The 20,267-nt window shown below is 44.6% G+C and overlaps 2 protein-coding genes across 2 annotated transcripts; one reads left to right on the forward strand and one right to left on the reverse strand.

Annotated features, from left to right (window-relative positions):
- Window positions 1-7,096: 7,096 nt before the first annotated feature.
- LOC132449983 (uncharacterized) lies at window positions 7,097-9,479 on the reverse strand. Its single transcript, XM_060041934.1, has 2 exons — window positions 9,371-9,479; window positions 7,097-9,101 (listed from the first exon to the last, which is right to left on the reverse strand). The coding sequence occupies exons 1-2, from the start codon at window positions 9,422-9,424 to the stop codon at window positions 8,361-8,363; spliced, it is 795 nt and encodes a 264-aa protein (XP_059897917.1). The 5' UTR covers window positions 9,425-9,479; the 3' UTR covers window positions 7,097-8,360.
- Window positions 9,480-16,388: 6,909 nt separating this feature from the next.
- Window positions 16,389-19,953, forward strand: LOC132449987 (methionine-R-sulfoxide reductase B1-A-like). Its single transcript, XM_060041943.1, has 4 exons — window positions 16,389-16,548; window positions 17,552-17,694; window positions 18,955-19,069; window positions 19,390-19,953. Exons 1-4 carry the CDS (start codon window positions 16,494-16,496, stop codon window positions 19,407-19,409), a joined length of 333 nt encoding a protein of 110 aa, XP_059897926.1. The 5' UTR covers window positions 16,389-16,493; the 3' UTR covers window positions 19,410-19,953.
- The last annotated feature ends 314 nt before the right edge of the window (window positions 19,954-20,267 follow it).

Raw genomic sequence — 20,267 nt, forward strand, 5'->3', positions numbered from 1 at the left:
TTTACTTTCAAAGTAAACTATAATGCACAAACGACATTATTAACATTAAGAACAGTAATATCCGCCGATAATGTTACATTTGCATGCATTATGCAATGTTAAATTAATGCAATTTATTCAATTCACTTTATTGAGAATGTTTTTTTTGCTAACTATTTGAAAACTGGCCATTTTATATAAAAAAATAAAATATAATTTGTATATTCGTGTAATTAAATCATCCGGCATTTTGAATAACATAAACCACATAAAACTACTCGAAAGTAATTACCGATGCCACCTTTTAAAAAGGGAAATGGAAAGTTTTACTTTGAAAATAATATTAAAGACGCCGGAAATTGTTTTGGTGTGTCGGAGGTGGATTGCCAGACGAGAATCCTTTTTTCGTAGGATGGTAGGGCCAAGTACCGCCTTTTTCGCCACTGATTGGTTAGAAGGGCTCTCCTTTAGATCGTGTTTCGATTAGTCCTAGCTGTTTGGGGGAGTTAGGGTTAGGGCGTTAGGGTTAACCTAACCCTAACCCTAACCAACAATGTGAGGAAAGCCATTCTCACCAATCAGAGGCAAAAAAAGGCGGTACTTGCCCGGGTGCCCCTACCATCCTACGAAAAAAAGATTCGCTTGCCGGACGTTGTGAATTGACGGAAGTCAAACGAAGACTTCAATCCAATTGTATATATAAACGATTCAATGCTCGAAGCTTCAAACTCTATGGTGACATCTGCTGGGGAAGGTTGAAGGAGGCACTGTGTCATGAATTCACCATAGTCTATCTTTTGGTGTTCGGTATGAATTAAATAAATCACTGAATAAATAAGCGTACATTGGACACTGCATAAATTGAAAGAAGAAAGTCATTGCCTTCTTCACAAAATCATACAATTATAATAAAGTTGGTATTCTGCATGTAAACAATTCTTGTTTGTTCATTGGGGAAGTAGATGAATCAGAGATGAATGAAGGGTGGATATGCACATTGGCACACATTTCTATGATAATTGTGAGAGTGCCTGAATATGAAATAGGCAGTGCCGTATATTTCAACAATCTGCTACTGCCAGTGCAGAAATTATAGAAATAATAGTCACTTGAGTGTAGTGAGAAGTCCTTTGACAGTGCATAGGACAAAGCCTATTCTGGGAGAGTGATTGTGCTTGTGGACAGGTACTTTGGAGTGTTAAAAGGGAGGGTGTCAAGTAAGGTAGATTTCTTGGAGTCCAGGAGACAGGGCGGAGGTGGTGATCTCTGTGGGCGGATAAGGGCTGGGGAGGCATGGGTTGTTGGGAAATTACCAAGGCCAAGGGAGATGTGGGTTTTTTTCCAGCAGGGGCTGAAGGATGTTAAAGAGGCATGGATTTACTTATGTCAGTGTTACTTATGTATCAGGTTTATTCATGTATCAGTTAAACATCATGAAATCATATATCCTGTTTTAGTATCATCATATAACAATCATTTTCGTTGTTTCTTAGTTTTAGTATTATCATAAATCGTATCATCATATCATATATCATGGTTTAGTATCATCATATAACAATCATTTTCTTTGTTTCTTTGTTTTAGTATCATCATAAATCTATCTCTTTCTTTAATATCTATCATTCATTATAAAGTGTTTCTTTGTTTTAGTATCATCATAAATATATCTCTTTCTTTAATATCTATAATTCATTATAAAATGTTTCTTTTAGAGCTGTCAGTTAAACGCGTTATTAACGGCGTTAACGCAAACCAATTTTAACGGCGTTAAAAAATGTATCGCGCGATTAACGCAATTGTTTTCTAAAAAAAAAAAAAGGCTCTTTTCTTTGGCTCAAAACAAAGAAGCAGTAGCCTGACTGCTATGTTCAAATGACATTTGTTCAAAGCAGTCGTTTAATTGCACTATAGGCTCTTTTTTTGTATCGTCCTGTTTTGATCAGTATATGCCAATGTTGTTATCAATAAAAAATCATTTGCACAAGGCAAGCCGATGCACTTCACCATGTTGATAAGAGAATTAAAATGAGAAGAATTATGGGACAAAAAAATCAAGGGATATTTAGCATAGAAAAAGAATTTGCGATTAATCGCGATTAATCGTGAGTTAACTATGACATTAATGCGATTAATCACGATTAAATATTTTAATCGCTTGACAGCTCTAGTTTCTTTGTTTTAAGGTACGAACACACCAAACGCGTATATAGACGCGTATAAAATCGGCAATTTTTCCATAGGGAACCATTGGTTTACGCACGTATGAGCTGCGTACATGCGTTACATGCGCTAAAGCAACATTTTACCCGCGTTAGCGGCGTATGAGCTGCGTATATATACGCGCGTACATATACGCGCGTATATATACGCGCGTACGCGAGGAGTTCAAAAAATTGAACTTTTTAAGGTACGAACACACCAAACGCGTACCCGCGTAAGATTTACGTGCGTAACGCAGCTAAAATGTTGCTTGACCATTTTGTGTCAAAAATGGTCCTACGTACGCAGCTACGCGCCTGTGGCTGCGCTGGATTTAGGAGTCCGAGGAAGGAAACCCAAACGCCGCCGTGTTTGGGTGCATGATAGAGCTTGGATCGGGTTAGATTAAATAATCTCAGATATAAATAACAATAATCGGGTTAAATAACTTCACATGGTGTGTCTGGTGTGTTTCCAGCATTCGTAGTGTTGATCAGCAGAGATATAAGCTGTGTTCGAAATCGTTCCCTATCATGGATGTAGTGCACTAAATAGGGTGCACGCCATTTTGTAGGGTGTTCGAATTCTCAGTGGTCCACTATATAGGGGACTATAGTGGACTTAAGGCACCCAGTGCAACTTTCGAGGCTTAAAAATAAACATTCAATTTCTAGTCTTTTTTACACGTAGTAAGTTTCAATAACTCCATACCATTACATACCGACATTCAAGCAGCAAAGATGAGACGTCGTTGTGTGGTGAGAACTGATACAAAATCGATAACAACAACAATGCCGCCATTTTCATTATTTTTTGTAACCTACAATAAATAAAGCAGGCTTCCAGTCAATGGAAAAATGGCTTCTCCCCACCGGCGATTGTTGTTGTTTACGATTTTCTATCAGTTCTCACCACACAACGACGTCTCATCTTTGCTCCTTGAATGTCGATATGTAATGGTATGGAGTTATTGAAACTTACTACGTGTAAAAAAGACTAGAAATTGAATGTTTATTTTTCATTGAATGTTTACATAAAGTTGCACTGGGTGCCTTTAAAATAGGGTACATACGATGTTCCCTACATGTTACTCCCGTATACCACAATGCAATGCGGTCGTGTTTTTCCGGAGGAAAAGAAGAAGCTGAATAACCGCGAAAACGAATACATTTAATGATGGAGTCTCCGGCTTTCGTTTAGAAATGTCAACAATTTATTTGGGATTTAACATAGAATATTTAACATTCAAAATTAATAAAAAAAATACTTGAACAAGGAAATGTAACATTCAACATCAATACAACCTCCAGCTTTCCTCGTGAGTGCCTGGTATGTTGACATGATGTGGGCGCATCTGTCTGCGTCACACAAATACCCGGCGCATTTACTGACGCAAATGACAGAAATGTTCAGCGTAGTGTCCGAATTCTCGTTCCCTATTCCCTATATAGTGCACTAAATCATGTACACTATATAGGGAATAGGGAACGAGTGTATAGGGAACGATTTCGAACACAACTATAGTCCGCCAAGACGTTGAGGTTGCTTAGCAACCAGAGACTCTGTCCATGCAAGTGAACGGAGCGTTCCCTCTTCGTCATAACTATCAAACCAAACATCCTTCACATTCACTGAGCGAACATTATGAAAGTAAAATGCACATTTCTCGCTAAAAATGTTTACATAAACGCATTTAATGGCGTAACCATGTTACTATTTCCACCCAGAATAAAGAAAGATGTCGGCAGTATGCTTCTGTGCGTGCGTCACTACTCTCTGCCACATGACGTCGGGTCAAGCTCAACGCTGATTGGGCAACGCGGCTAATCGTCATGCGTATGAGCGTAAAAAGTTAAATTTTTTGAACTTCTCGCGTACGCTGTGGTAACTCGGTTTGGTGGAGGGGCTCAAGTAAGGACCAGGCAGGGTGTGAGGGTCCAAAGCCTCAAACGGCGGTTTATTACATTTGGTTTCGTATCCACACAAGCGCACGCTGTACATCGAAGTCGGGGGGGGTTGCTCGAGTCGTCGTCCACGTGTCCGCCGTGCGGCTCACTTTACGGTCTCGGTCCTCTGCGTCGTCCTCTCTTCCACTCGACTCTCCTCCTTCTGTCGGCCGGTGGCTTCCTTTTAACCCCTGGGTGCCTCCTGCCCAGGTGTTCCTCGTTTCCCCGATTGCGGCTCTCGGGAGGTCGGGGTTTGTCGCCGGCTGTTGGCCACCGGCGGTATATCCCGGCCTCGACTCTCCCGAACAGGGGGCGTGGCACCGGGGGAATGCCACACACTCCCCCCCTTTGCTTATGCCCCTCCGTGCGCGGGGCCCAGCCCCGCACGCATCTCGGCGGGACAGAGCGTCGGCGTTGGTGTGTTCCCGCCCCGGCCTATGCTCCACGGTAAAGGAGAAGGGCTGGAGGGACAGGAACCACCTCGTGATCCGAGCATTCGTGTCCTTGGCGGTGGCCATCCACTTCAGGGGGGCGTGGTCCGTCACCAGGACGAACTGGTGTCCTAGGAGATAATATGTCAGTTTGGTGACGGCCCACTTAATGGCCAGCGCCTCCTTTTCTACCGTGCTGTAGTTCCGCTCGTGGGGGAGGAGCTTCCGGCTGAGATAGGTCACCGGATGCTCCTCTCCGTTCCGGACCTGGGATAGGACCCCACCTAGTCCCACCTCGGACGCGTCTGTTTGGAGGGTGAAAGGGAGGTTAAAATCAGGGGTGACCAGCAGCGGCTCCTTACATAGGGCTCCCTACATAGGGCTCCCCGTAGGTCCTCGAAGGCCCTCGTCGCTGCCTCAGTCCAGTGGACCCTATCCGGGAGGGCCTTCCGGGTGAGATCGTTCAGGGGGCATGCTAGGGTGGCATACCCCGGGATAAAACGTTGATAATACCCACCAGCCCCAGGAACGATCTCACCTGCTTCTTGGTCTGGGGTTGAGGCCACTCCCGGATAGCCGCCACCTTGTCCTCCTGGGGTCGCACGTTCCCCCTCCCCACCCGGTACCCCAAATAGGCCGTCTCCTCCCGCCCCAACCTGCACTTTGCAGGGTTGGCGGTAAGCCCGGCCGCTCGTAGGCCGTTGAGCACGGCCCGCACGTGCTTGACGTGTTCGTCCCAACTGGCGCTGTGGATGATTATATCATCGATATATGCTGCGGCGTAACTGCTGTGCGGCCTTAGGACCTGGTCCATCATCCGCTGGAACGTAGCGGGGGCCCCGTGGACACCAAAGGGCAGGACAGTGTACTGAAACAGGCCCCCCGGCGTCGCGAAGGCCGTCTTCTCCCGGGACGACGGGGCCAGGGGGACCTGCCAGTACCCCTTGGTTAGGTCCAGCGTGGACAGGTACCGGGCCGGTCCCAGCCGCTCGATCAGCTCGTCTACTCTAGGCATGGGGTAGGAGTCAAAGTCAGACACTTCATTCAACGCACGTGTCGTGTCCGCCGTGCGGCTCACTTTACGGTCTCGGTCCTCTGCGTCGTCCTCTCTTCCACTCGACTCTCCTCCTTCTGTCGGCCGGTGGCTTCCTTTTAACCCCTGGGTGTCTCCCGCCCAGGTGTTCCTCGTTTCCCCGATTGCAGCTCTCGGGAGGTCGGGGTTTGTCGCCGGCTGTTGGCCACCGGCGGTATATCCCGGCCTCGACTCTCCCGAACAGGGGGCGTGGCACCGGGGGAATGCCACAGCGCGTATATGTACGTGCGTATATATACGCAGCTAACGCGGGTAAAATGTTGCTTTAGCGCATGTAACGCATGTACGCAGCTCATACGCGCGTAAACCAATGGTTCCCCATGGAAAAATTGCCGATTTTATACGCGTCCATACGCGGGGTACGCGTTTGGTGTGTTCGTACCTTTAGTATCATCATAAATATATCTCTTTCTTTAAAGGCACACAGTGCAACTTTCGAGGCTTAAAAATAAACATTCAATTTCTAGTCTTTTTTACACGTAGTAAGTTTCAATAACTCCATACCATTACATACCGACATTTAAGCAGCAAAGATGAGACGTCGTTGTGTGGTGAGAACTGATACAAAATCGATAACAACAACAATGCCGCCATTTTCTTTATTTTTTGTAACCTACAATAAATAAAGCAGGCTTCCAGTCAATGGAAAAATGGCTTCTCCCCACCGGCGATTGTTGTTGTTTACGATTTTCTATCAGTTCTCACCACACAACGACGTCTCATCTTTGCTCCTTGAATGTCGATATGTAATGGTATGGAGTTATTGAAACTTACTACGTGTAAAAAAGACTAGAAATTGAATGTTTATTTTTCATTGAATGTTTACATAAAGTTGCACTGGGTGCCTTTAATATCTATCATTCATTATAAAATGTATCATGTTGTTTTGACATAATCGAGTATGGAAGTAAGCACTTAAAAGGATTCAAGCACTTATTGGTAAAACTATGTTGTCCTACACTTATGACACTTATGACTGGTTGTATTGTTATTGTTTGACATTTTATGATCTTACACTTATAAGGTGTTGTATTATTGTATTGTTTATCATTATGTGGTGTATTTTACTTATTAGTATAATTTGTGGAACAAGTAAGAACATTCTGAAGGCGTACGTGCCTGAGAGTATCCCTTTCAGGGCTGGACTGGGACCAAAAAATGGCCCTGGCATTTTTGGCCATGGCAGCCCACTATGATTATTTATACGACATGCAGAGGCACACAACATACCAGAGGATATATCTGCATATTGTGCTGTTTCAACAATTAAAAAAAGCGCAGTAGCCTACATGGAAGAGAGTAAACATGTTAAAAAATTGATACGCTCTTTCACTATACTTGCAGAGGCTTTTGCAGCTAGGTCAAATCCCCTTCTGAAATTACTAATGCTTATAATATGTACAGTTTGAACCGTCTCACAATCAGCAAAAAATGCAAGAACACAGAACAACAGGAAGAATACAAAATATATGTATTATTTTATTAAGGCCTACACTAACTAAAACACAACAAATTATAACACAGTAAGTCAAAGTGGCACCCTAAAGTATGAGAGAGAGAGAGAGAGAGAGAGAGAGAGAGAGAGAGAGAGAGAGAGAGAGAGAGAGAGAGAGAGAGAGAGAGAGAGAGAGAGAGAGAGAGAGAGAGAGAGAGAGAGAGAGAGAGAGAGAGAGAGAGAGAGAGAGAGAGAGATTCTCCGCTGGCTGTGGGACCATTTGATGAGACCTTCCTGGCTGTGGGACCATTTGATGAGACCGACCCTCCGTGCCCGAGGAGAGATAGAGAACCCCTCTCTCTCCCTCTCCCGACACCGGAGCAACCCATACCAGCGCGGCTCTCCCTCTGATGACGCGGGAGCAACCCGTATCAGTATCTAGAAGTTTTACCTCTGTAACCTCCCCTTTCTCTTATGCAGCTGGCCTGCATCAGGTCAATGTGACCTGGGTATTTTTCCCCCTCGCCATGGAAGGGATACTCTCAGGCACGTACGCCTTCAGATTGTTCTTACTTGTTCCACAAATTATACTAATAAGTAAAATACACCATATAAACAATACAATAATACAACACCTTATAAGTGTAAGATCATAAAATGTCTAACAATACAACAATACAACCTGTCATAAGTGTAGGACAACATAGTTTTACAAATAAGTGCTTGAATCCTTTTAAGTGCTTACTTCCATACTCGATTATGTCAAAACAACAGGATACATTTTATAATGAATGATAGATATTAAAGAAAGAGATATATTTATGATGATACCAAAACAAAGAAACATTTTTATAATGAATGATAGATATTAAAGAAAGAGATATATTTATGATGATACTAAAACAAAGAAACACTTTAGAATGAATGATAGATATTAAAGAAAGAGATTGTTATATGATGATACTAAACCATGATATGATGATACGATTTATGATAATACTAAAACAAAGAAACAACGAAAATGATTGTTATATGATGATACTAAAACAGGATATATGATTTTATGATGTTTAACTGATACATGAATAAACCTGATACATAAGTAACACTGACATAAGTAAATCCATTCCTCTTTAACATCCTTCAGCTCCTGCTGGAAAAAAAACCACATCTCCCTTGGCCTTGGTAATTTCCCAACAACCCATGCCTCCCCAGCCCTTATCCGCCCACAGAGATCACCACCTCCGCCCTGTCTCCTGGACTCCAAGAAATCTACCTTACTTGACACCCCCTCCTTGATTTCGGTAGAGTCCCTTGGAGACAACACATACATTACACATCCATAGGTCCCCGAAGCCAATCCGGGGCAGGACGAATTGGCGGGAAGTGACGGGGAAGTGACGGGGAACAGTCGGGCGGGGATGGGGACAATCACCCACGGCATCCAGAGTATCCAGGGGAGTTGGCGGCCCCGGAGGTCTGTGGTTGCCTGGCACATCAGGATTACGAAGGGCCCCCGCCGTGGCCGCAGGGCGGCGCGGACGAGCCGGGCATGGTGTATCAGAAAGCCAGCAGGGGGCTGGAGATGGAGGCATGCGCGTCTGCAGGCCCCGGTCTGGAAACTGCATCATGAAGACGGTTGCAGGCATAGCACGCGCAGCAAAGCACAGGCCAGACCCCAGAATGGCAGTACTCATGCATGCTCCACCCGGCCTCACCCACACTAGCGGGATAACTGGAAAATATTGGCCATTCGCATACTTTTGTGTTTCCACGGGGGTCCCATCCCCCAAGGGACACACATTATTGTGCCAATTTATGGGGTAGTTGGTGTACAAATCTAGCATAATGGATACGGACACTGGCGAGGGCATGCCCTGACTGCTAAAAATCCCATGTCCATTAAAGAATCCAGGCAAATCATCATGACAAGTGTTACAGATTATATGTTCTCCCACGTCCCATAAGTATAGGGCCTGGCTAGGACCCGCCTGACACCGGTAACACTCGGCAGCTCTCTGCAACGACAAATGCACAGCGTCAACCACAACCGTACAACAACCAATAACTTCCAACATACTCACATAAAAACACACAAAACACACAAAAGGGTCACATATAGGCCCATGCAGAGATCCAAGGGACCAGAGACCATCCTCAAGATGTGTCTGGTTATTGTTATCCCTAAAGTGAGAAATCTCCATGGGTCCAACCATGAACCCCTGGAGCAAAAAGCCCCCCAGCAAATCATCAAAAAGTAAAACTGCAAAAACTCATCTGTGCTTACATTAGCAGGCCAGGTCGTCAAGAGTGGGGTTGTGGAGGTACCGGAAACATCCATCGCTAGTCAGTCACCAGTCGACTACAACTACTCAACCACGCAGTTACTGGCTTAATATATCTGCTTGCCTCCACCCACCCCGAGGGGCAGGGTAGGGCGGACCCAATTTCCGTCATCTCTCGATCTCTCCTCCCCAGCCGGGACAGGGGCTCTTTCACCTTGTCGGTCAGTTGTCTGTCAAATGTCGGTCTATTGTCGGTCAAGGCCAGGAGTATTCCCTATCATGTTGGTAGAGATTGGGGAGTTCCACTCGGTTTTGGCAGGCTCCTTATCTAATGGCCTTCAGAGCCCAGGATGACTCTCTATTCCTTTGGGGATTTTTGTTGACGGGGGCCGCTATGCCAAACAGTCTTTGGAATGCTGCCATAGTTCCTGCTTTAAAAATAATAAAAAAGGCCAGGATTCCAAGCGCCACTAGGAAAAAGGTTAGCATCACCGGCCAGAGCAGCCACATGAGGGCGAGGAGTTTGTCAAGCATCCATCCTCCTATAGTCATGACCCCTCGTCCAACAGCCCCCACGACCGTGTGCAGTGTATCTTCGGCCGCGGTAACAAACACCAGTCCTATTCTTTCAGTCCAGGTGCATTCATGTCGAGTGCTTCCTTCTCCACAACTCTGGTAGGTCTCCGTCGGCCACATACAAGTGGCATTAGAATAGATCTTGTTATCCCCCAACCACTCATATCCCGAAATTTATTTTCCTTGGCAGATACTCTGCCGCAGCGCATGACCTTCAACCAGCTGAAGTAAACCATGACCAGTATAAGGCAAATCCATAGCACTCATACTGCGCCACTGATTTGTTGTCTGAGACAGGGAACATTCTCCATGTAACGGTACCGATTTGACCCATTCCCTTTCCTTTGTTCCTTGTGCTGTCATTGTGGTTGTTCGTCCTGCGTGTTCCCTGTTCCCTGTTGTCACCTGAGTTCCCTGGTTCCTTGCCTTAGCCTTTAGGCGAAAATAAAGTGCTGTTCTCCCTAAACCGTCTGCATCTGGGTCCTACCTGCCTGCCTGCACCCGCACCCCCTAACAGAATGACAGCACCAACATTGGACCCAGCGGACGCTCAATTTAGCCGTGAGTTGGAGGATTTACTGTGGTTCATAATGAAAGAAATGGATTTCTGGGAGAACATTCCCAGCAAGAAGGAGCAGGAGGCTATCGTGAAACGTACACGCAGGGCTGTCTCGTCAAGGCCTGAGTTGGAGGACGCCTTGCCCGAGTGGGCAGTGGAGCTGCTCAGCCCCACAGTCTTTTGGCCTGAGAGCTACATGCCGGTGCCACCAGACTTTTGTGACCGGCCTAAGCCTCCACGCTCCTACTCTCAGCCTCTGCCTCCGGTTCCCCGCTACCAGCCTCTGCCCCCGGTTCCCCGCTACCAGCCTCTGGCCCCGGTTCCCCGCTCTCAGCCTCTGTCCCCGGCCCCCAGCTACCAGCCTCTGCCCCCGGTTCCCCGCTCTCAGCCTCTGCCCCCGGCCCCCAGCTACCAGTCTCTGTCCCCGGCCCCCCGCTACCAGCTTCGGCCCCCGGTTCCCAGCTACCAGCCTCTGCCCCCGGTCCCTAGCTACCAGCCTCCTCCCTTGCGGACAATCAGAGTGGGGGTGGTGTGTTTGGGGTACCACCCGGTTCCTCCTGACACTCCAGCCCCCGCACTGACTCCGGTCCCCGAGCCCTGTCCGGTTCCTGAGCCCACTCCTCGCCTTCCAGAGGGGGACCGGCCTCTTCCCCTGCCTGTGGAGGTCCGCCCTCTGCTCCTGCCGGAGGTGGCCCCCCCTCCAGACCGTCCAGGGGAGGCACGCCCTCCGCCCCTGCCTGTGGGGGCCCTCCTCCACTCCGTCCCGAGGGGGGTTCCTCTTCAAGGCCTTCCAGAGGGGTCCCGCCTTCCAAACCTCTTGGAAGGGGCACGCCCTCTGCCTCCAGAGGGGACCAGCCCTCTACCTTGCCTTCCTGAGGGGTCCCGCCTTCCACAGGGGGTCCGCCCTCTACCTCGCCTACCTCCAGAGGGGACCAGCCCTCTACCTTGCCTTCCAGAGGGGGTCCGCCCTCTACCTGGCCTTCCTCCAGAGGGAACCCGCCCTCTACCTGGCCTTCCTACAGAGGGGACCCGCCCTCTACCTGGCCTTCCTCTAGAGGGGACCCACCCTCTACCTGCTCTTCCACTAGAGGGGATCCGCCCTCTACCTGGCCTTCCTCTAGAGGGGACCCACCCTCTACCTGGCCTTCCTGAGGCCAGGTCCCGCCTTCCACAGGGGGTCCGCCCTCTACCTCGCCTTCCTACAGAGGGGACACGCCCTCTACCTGGCCTTCCTACAGAGGGGACCCGCCCTCTACCTGGCCTTCCACCAGAGGGGACCCACCCTCTACCTGCTCTTCCACTAGAGGGGATCCGCCCTCTACCTCTCCTTCCTCCAGAGGGGACCCACCTCGCCTTCCTCCTGAGGGGACCCGCCCTCTACCTCGCCTTCGCCGGCCTACTGAAGGTTTCCGCCTTCGCCACTGCTGGCCTTCAGAGGGGTTTCCTTGCCGCTGCAGGCCTCCTGAGGGACTGAGCCCTCATCGTCCTTGCCGCCGGCCTCCTGAAGGGTTCCGCCTTCACTCTGCCTCTGCTTGCCCCCCAGGCCGTCCGCCTGAGGCTCCCTGCCATGCCCTGGGGCAGTTTTCTGGCCGCCCGCCTGACGTCCCTCGGCTCTGCCCCAGTCCACTTATTTTTTTTTGATTCCCCCCTCCTGGCGCCCCTCCACCCACCCATTTTGGGTTTGACTTTCTTCGTTTTTTTTTGCTTGTCGTGGGTCGCCTGGGAGTCGACCATTAAGGGGGGGGGGGGTACTGTCATGGTCTGTCGTGTTTTGGTGTGTTTCCCTCCTGTGTTGATTACTGTTCCCTCCCCTAATGTGTCTCAGCTGTTCCTCGTTGTGTTTGTTATTTAAGCCCTTGTCTTTCCTTTGTTCCTTGTGCTGTCATTGTGGTTGTTCGTCCTGCGTGTTCCCTGTTCCCTCCTGAGTTCCCTGGTTCCTTGCCTTAGCCTTTAGGCGAAAATAAAGTGCTGTTCTCCCTAAACCGTCTGCATCTGGGTCCTACCTGCCTGCCTGCACCCACACCCCCTAACACAACATCAAGCATCCAGTCAACCTCCCTGCTCCTCCACCTACCAACATCAAGCATCCAGTCAACCTCACTGCTCCTCCACCCTCCAGGACGAGGAGGGTTGTAACACCAAGTAACAAAGTGTACTTTTTCTATGGGGAATGTGGTTCAGGTTAGGTATGACAATTATTAAATATTTATAATATAAAAAACTAGCCTATACGTAGGCCTACAGCATATCATACATTTGACATATAGAGTTAGACTATTGTATAAGGTTATAGGCCGAATTATGTTAAAATGCAGCCTCTGCTTGCCCACAAATCGTCTCGTTGTCTTGTTATACGCTTTATAAGTTAATTATATTTAAATTATTATAACCAAGTAGCCTTTATCTTCATGGCGTTATCATTACATCCTTTCTCGTTACATCGATATAAATTATTGTTATAACGAGATCTGTATCTGACCATTGACCATCCTGTGGGAAATGAATGAAATTCATATTGACGGTATGGCATATCCATATTCTCGCCAGCCCTTCTTCAATTTAATGCATCACTTTTGTTGCTTCGAGGAGGTCTGGAGGTCTCAGTTTATAATAGGTATATATAAATATGTATGTAAAAAGGTATATAGGCTACATATTTATTCATTTATTTATATACGGAGACCACCAGACCACCTCGAAGCAACAAAATAAATAAATATATAGGCCTATGTATAAATATGTATGTGTATCTAGATATATATATATTTATATATATATACATATATATTTATATATATATATATGTATGATATAAATACACATACATATTTGTAGATATTTATTTATTTCGTTATAAATAGATGTTTATTTATTTATTATATGCAGAGACCACCAGACCTCCTCGAAGAAACGAAAATGGTCTATTAAATTAAAGATGGGTGTATCATCCAGGGAGCTAAAGGGTAGGATAGGGGAGGTTGAAACAGCGAAGATTTATAGTAATGACAGGCATACCTGTTGATCCGGAAAAGCTCAAACTTGGTATTGTGAGTGGCATGGTGAGTGGAGAATAGACTGTTGAGGTTAGTGGAGGGGAGGAGGGAAGAGAGTTTGTCAGTGCTCCTGGAGTTTCAGGGGGCTGTAATTCCAGACAAAGTGAGAATCGGATTAATAAGCTTTCCAGTAAGGCTATAAGTCCCTCCACTGCTCCGATGTTATAAATGGGCTTGAAAGATGTATCATGGGAGAATATCAGCCAGAAGCTAGGGGGCAGGGAGGCTCGGGTGATAGGCCAACTTGATTATCCTACAATGGAACACAATGGTAGCCAATAATAGCTAATGGGCAGGAGTTTAAAGGATTTCTAGAAGATTTGAAGAATAAACCAGCAGTCATATGTATTCAGGAAACCTGGCTGAAACCGACATTAGTCTTTGTAATTAAAGATATGATAGTATCTGTAGAGATAGGGCAGTGATTGCAGAGGGCTATAACAAGGGTATTTTTTTGTGGATAAGACAAAGATAATGTTTTTTTACTAGGAAGAAAATTGGGATTGAGGTTAAATTAAAGGGACACTGTGTAAAAAATTACTCCCATCTAGTGGTACAATTGTATATTGCATTCAAACTAATAGTGCTCGCTTGTTCAAAAACTACGGTGGGCAGTATATGCCAAGAAGCTGTAAACTGCATTGAATCATTATTATAAGCTAATGATGTATGAGTAATTGCTCCTCGAGCAAGATAGTGAATTATTTCAGTCATCATTCATGCTGGCTCAGAGTGAAAACGCGTTTGCATTTCCTGTACCACGTAGTGCTTTTTGTCCCTCTCGGCAGTTCATCGACTGGAAGAACATGGAAGCCTCCATGAAGCTGTAGAATATTGGTGTATTTTAGTGTCTCTCTTTTGTTCACATTTCTAGTCTAGGAACAGGCCAGGACCTCTCATACTGATAAGGTGTTATCTCCAACATTCTGCCATTGTTATGTTTCCACAAGGTTGAACCGACCTGGTCCTCCGGGACATAGCCAGGGCCAGATACCTTATCAATGCTGAGAGTGCGTCTGTTCACGTGTTATTCGTGTTATTACCCGTCCTATGTAACCACATATTAATTATTCTTCGCTCAGGAGGATAAGTGCGATTTTTGGCAGAGATAAATTTATACCAATGAGGACTTATTTATGAATTAATACGTTGATTTGAGGTAATAAATGACTTAAAATATTACACAGCGTCCCTTTAAAAATATACAACCAGGAGTTGGAGAGAGTAAAACATTATAATTTTTTAGGTTTATGGTTTGATGAGAGGATTACATGGGCTGTACATATTAAGAAAGTGGTGGACAGGTGTAAAAAAATCTTAATGTAATGAGGTGTTTAGTTGGGTATGATTGGGGGGCAGATAGAACAGTGTTAAAGGCTACACACACAGGGTTGGTGAGATCTATTTTAGACTATGGCTGTGTAGTACATGGGTCAGCAGCTAATACATCTCTCAAAATATATAACATTCAGTATCAGGCTTGGAGAGTATGTACAGGACCATAAAAACAACTCAAACAGCAGCACTACAGGTATACTGGGGGAGATGCCTCTAGAGTTCAGAAGAGTACAGCTGTCCTTGAACTACTGGATTAACCTACACAGCCAGGATCATCCAGCACAAAGCAGTTTAAACCCTTGTTGGGAAAAGGAGAGAAGGGAAACAACAAAGTTTTGGATAGACACCGAATCAGAGAGCAGTACAATTCAGTATAGCACAATTAAATGTAGTTCCAAATGTACCGGTACCAATAATACCACCTTGGATTCTGCCAGAGGCTACAGTTGATTTAACATTATTCGAACACAAAAAAACAAATAAACAATTAATACAGGAGTACATCGACAAATTCTTTAGCTATGTTCAAATTTAAACAGACACACCTAAAAACTCAATAAACAAAGTAGGTGCAGCTTTTACTGTACCGGAATTTCAAGTGAAGTTAGGGAAGAGGGTTAATAATGAAATATCAGCACACTGGTGAACTGCGGACAATACTGTTAGCAGGGAAGTGGGTTGAGGACACCAGACCATTAAGGTTGGTTATTTGTTCAGATTCCAGTTCAGCATTAAAGAGCCGACAGGTCAACCATTCAGAAAGCAGACCAGATATGAGGTGCAACAAACATTAAACCTTATTCAAATCACGGGGCTTATTTGGATGTGGGCACACAGGGCTGAACAGTACACTGTTTTTAATAGGAAAACATGAAACAGGCAGATGTGAATGTGGGCAAGAAGAAACTGTAGAACATGTGGATTGTGAGAGGTATGAGCAAGACAGAAGGCAGATGAGGGAAAATGTCAAAAAAGAGATGGTGCATTTTGTTTTAGTAGATATTTTACAAAATAATTCCAATAAGTGTCATCAAATTATCTTTCATTTTCTTAGGGTAACTAATTTGTTTGAAAAAATATAGGTCATAAATTATTATTATATTATTATTATTATTATTATTATTATTATTATTATTATTATTATTATTATTATTATTATTATTATTATTATTATAAGAGGGTGCCCACTTGATAACCCCAATGATATTCTGCTTTTAATTAATTTAGTGCTGTTAGTTGGGCTAGTTGTCTCGTGTTTTTCACCTTTGCCTGGTATCTCAGTAGCCAGCGTGCTTATAAGGTTGGTTTGGACAGGGGCTTCTGAATATGTGTTTTCCTTGGATTTTGGCACAAGGGATTATAAAATCTGATCCTGTGTATTAATTAAATATTATTATTATCATTATTATTTAATTTGTATTTATTTATAGTAGAGAGGTTGTTATTCATTCCACACTCCATACCAGTAGATGGCGGTAATGCATCTATTAGTTATTTGCCAACCTCCAAAAAAACAATACAAAAGAAGAAGAAATTGTTTTGTAATCAGAAAAAAAACATCCCATGAGTTAGTTTCAGTCGCACTGTACGCGAAGCAATATGTCTTTTTGCTCCTTTTTTGGAGGTGAGGTCTTCAAAGACAATTTTGAACCAGGTTGGTCGGAAATGCACCCATCTTATTAACGTTCTTTCTGCTTTATTTTGTTCTAACATTATAACTTGGCAGCTTCCTACGATCAATAATTGCTGAAAAGAACTGCATTACGTAACAACTAATATACTTCTTCTGCAATTACATCTCAGTATCAAGTAGTGGTTAGCCTATTTCTATGCCGTGGATGTCTAGTCTATAGCCTACATTTTGTATGGACCAGTTACATCATTGAACTTTGAGGTAAATGGATGTTTATACATTTTCCGCACTTTTTGCATTTGTGTAATGTGTATAAACAACTGACAACAGAAAGTCCCATGGGTTTAATTAAAACATAGGATTTGAGTAAAATCTGTTTATTTTATGACCGGCTAGGACCGAATTAAAAATGCTGTGTCATCATGCTTTCATATTTTGATCTGATAACGCATGCTGTACTCGGCTCGAGGTTGTTAGTTGATGAACCAGTTTTGTTCGGCCCAATCTCGGAAGCCATCGGCTTTCATTTGAGGACGAGGTGTCTTTATAGTGATTGTGTCCGGAAAAATTAGGGCCTCGCATTGACCGTGCCATTGTGGAAGCATAGGAGTGGAATGTTGGTTAATATGTAATTGTTTTGGGTCATTGTTAAGTAATCCGTCAGAATATGGTTTGGCATTACAGGGAGCTTATTGTTGTTTTAAACCGCCACAACGTTTTTCATGTGCGACTTCTGCCCAGGTGACGGGTAGGCCTATATTAACGTTAATTTAGTATTTTGAACTCTTTGTATCAAAAAAAAAAAATCCCTGGTGGTGTTCTGATGTATAAGCCCTATTGTAAAGTAAAATATAAGATGTTGGTGTTGCAAAACAATAGCATCAACTGTAACCAAAGCTGTTGTTTGTGAGTGTGTCTACAAATAAAATGAACCTATACAATTTGGCAAAAACACTAAACTGTGTGTGATGTATTGTAAGTCATTTCAATGTGTAATAACTCCATCTCCAATGTTCTTCCACAGGCATTTACGCATGTTCAAAGTGTGACCACAAGCTATTCTCCAGCAGGTCCAAGTTCGAGCACTCGTCTCCATGGCCTGCCTTCACAGAGACGGTCCAGGAGGACAGTGTGTCCAAGCACGTAGAGAGACCCGGCGCGTTCAAGGTTAGCTGCCTTCCTTAGGCTCATTTACACCCTACGGCAGGCCTATCCAACTAGCGGCCCGCGGGCCGAATACGGCCCTTCTTATTTATTTTCTGGCCCGCAAGAGATTGCGTGTCCAAAATATGTAAGGTCAAAAATGGTTATAATGATGCAATTAGAAGTGAAAAAGAAAGGAATGCGTCTTACAAGTTTATTCCATTTATCAGTACTATATATATTAAGTTAACACTACTCTAAGTACGATTTACTTGTAGCGATTAATTTACATTATAAGTTAACACTACTCTAAGTACGATTTACTTGTAGCGATTAATTTACATTATAAGTTTTGTATGTGTGACCCATGAACCACCAGCGGTTTTCCTTTTTGGCCCACTTGTTAAGGAGGTTTAATAGCCCTGCCCTACGGTAAATACGGATAGGAACTCTTTCGTCCGGTCCCGGAGGTCGTTTCGTCCGTCAGTGGGTCCGTCGCCTCTGAGCCTACGAATCCGGAGTGCTCCAGGAGAAACGGAGCAATGGAAATTGAGGCGGCGGTATAGTCAGAAGTCCAACCATTTGCGAAAATAGAGAGTAGTATAATATCTGAGATGTATATTGTATTTAACGTTTTATACTTATATTATACTATATACCTGACCTTTTTATTTTATTGTTCACCTGCTTTGGCAATGAGTTGTAACTGGTCATTTATAAATGGCGCCACATTTTGAGGAGATAATCTGCGGGTTGGTGAGGGGTGTCACATGCCACCGCCGCGTAGGCCTACACTTTTTGCGCTTTTTTTTTTGTTGTCGATTTCGAATGACACAAAGCGAAATCATCTCCTCTACAGATGGCAGATGCCATGTTTGTGATTGTCAATGCCGGTAATTTCTGACACGACAGTCACTGCACTCTAGAGGATGTATTGCGTAACACCCATAACAACGCTGAAACCGGACGGAGGTATGAAGGGTAGTCCCGGAGACAATGTTTGGTACGGACGGACGAATTTCGTCCGGACCCGGAGGCATGAATCGGCCTTGGGTCAGCTGATTCCAGACCGTTTTAATATAAATAATGAGCTGGTCTTGCTGAAGGCGACTTGGGGCTAGGCTGCTCAGTTGAACACTCTGGCCTTAGTGACCCTCAGGGATCTGGGTAAAGAGCAATCTATTCTGTTTGGAATGACACCAGGCTTCAATGTGATGTTGAATTTCTCTCTGAGAGGAGCTGCAATTGGCCAATCCTTGCTAATTGGGTCTTGATGTGTTTCAGGTTCTCTGTGGGAAGTGCGGAAACGGATTGGGCCATGAGTTTGTGAACGATGGGCCTTCCAAGGGAAAGTCTCGCTTCTGAATATTCAGCAGCTCACTGAAATTCATCCCTAAAGGTAAAAAACAAGTCTTCTTTTTATACATAAACGCATGTCTAATAGCAGTGAGGGCAGTGCAGTTTTCTGGCATTGAAGTGTGTGCTTATCCTGAAGCTAGCCTCGCTTTGTGAGTGTGGGCGGGGTTTTGGACAGGGCGAGTTTTTATTGGAGCTAGCTTTAAATTGCAACTCTTGCACATCGTACCTTTTTTCAAGCATGTGTATATACATATCAACAGTGGCAATGCTGCTCCTCATAACAACTTCGATATAGAAGCTATCCTACTTGACTTTTCTAATTCCACACTTCAACACCCACCCTTTCTCTTCATCCCACAGATAAGGTTGATGGCCAGTAGAGTGAGCTGAGGATGTAGAAATTGCATAGAGTGATTCGGGCAACGTATTGTGTCCTTCTGATTGGCTGGAGGTGTGGCCAGAGGATGACGTGTTCTGAGACAAAGCCTCATTCTGAGACCTCCAGGACACCGATGGCAACTGACCTCACCACAGAGCTAGGGACTTCCCAGGGCTTCATTCACAATGGAAACATGCACCTCATATTTAAATGCTGACGCACAGATTGCAACAAGATTAAATAATACAGTTGGAGATTATTTTTGTGTGTTTCCAATTTCCCCAACTGGGTACGATTTTAAATCTATTAAAGGATCGCTTGAGCATTGGTATAACCAAGTTTTATAATTTTTTGATGATGAAATTAATGTATGTTGTACAGTGTATGCGAAACCGACCATTCCATAATTATTAGAATATTTTCTGAATATCCGATATTGACATCACTTTCATATTGTCAAAAATGAATTGTTATCAACAGAGGCCATACATGGTATTATGCAAGAAGTAAATATTCAAATAAAGCAATAATTATTTGTAACTAAATATTTTTGTGTCTCGGAATTTGAATATGTCGGTTCAAACCGGTGTTCTGCCAATCAATGCTACATATCATTCGTGCTACTTAGTGGTTCTGCGTATGAGCATGCCGACAATAGTGATCAGTGGTGTAAAATACATACTGTACCCCTGAAATCGCCAATAAAGACGTTATAATACAGTATCAAAATATGCTCCCCATATTCTTACAGTGTACATGGAGTGAGTAGTGGTGACAAATAACGTGATTCTGGAGTGCTGATGTCGTTTGATAGAGGCAGTTGGTCTACAGATCAAATACACTACCAAACATATGCCAA

The sequence above is a fragment of the Gadus macrocephalus genome, chromosome 2, assembly GCF_031168955.1.
Source record: "Gadus macrocephalus chromosome 2, ASM3116895v1".
Taxonomy (NCBI): domain Eukaryota; kingdom Metazoa; phylum Chordata; class Actinopteri; order Gadiformes; family Gadidae; genus Gadus; species Gadus macrocephalus.

What these genes read in the sequence shown, in the direction of transcription:
- LOC132449983 (XM_060041934.1), bottom strand. Translation starts at nt 9,424, where the DNA reads ATGGATGTTTCCGGTACCTCCACAACCCCACTCTTGACGACCTGGCCT. An exon ending in TGACGACCTGGCCTGCTAAT is followed by an intron (nt 9,102 to 9,370) that starts GTAAGCACAGAT and finishes TTGTCGTTGCAG; the next exon opens with AGAGCTGCCGAGTGTTACCG.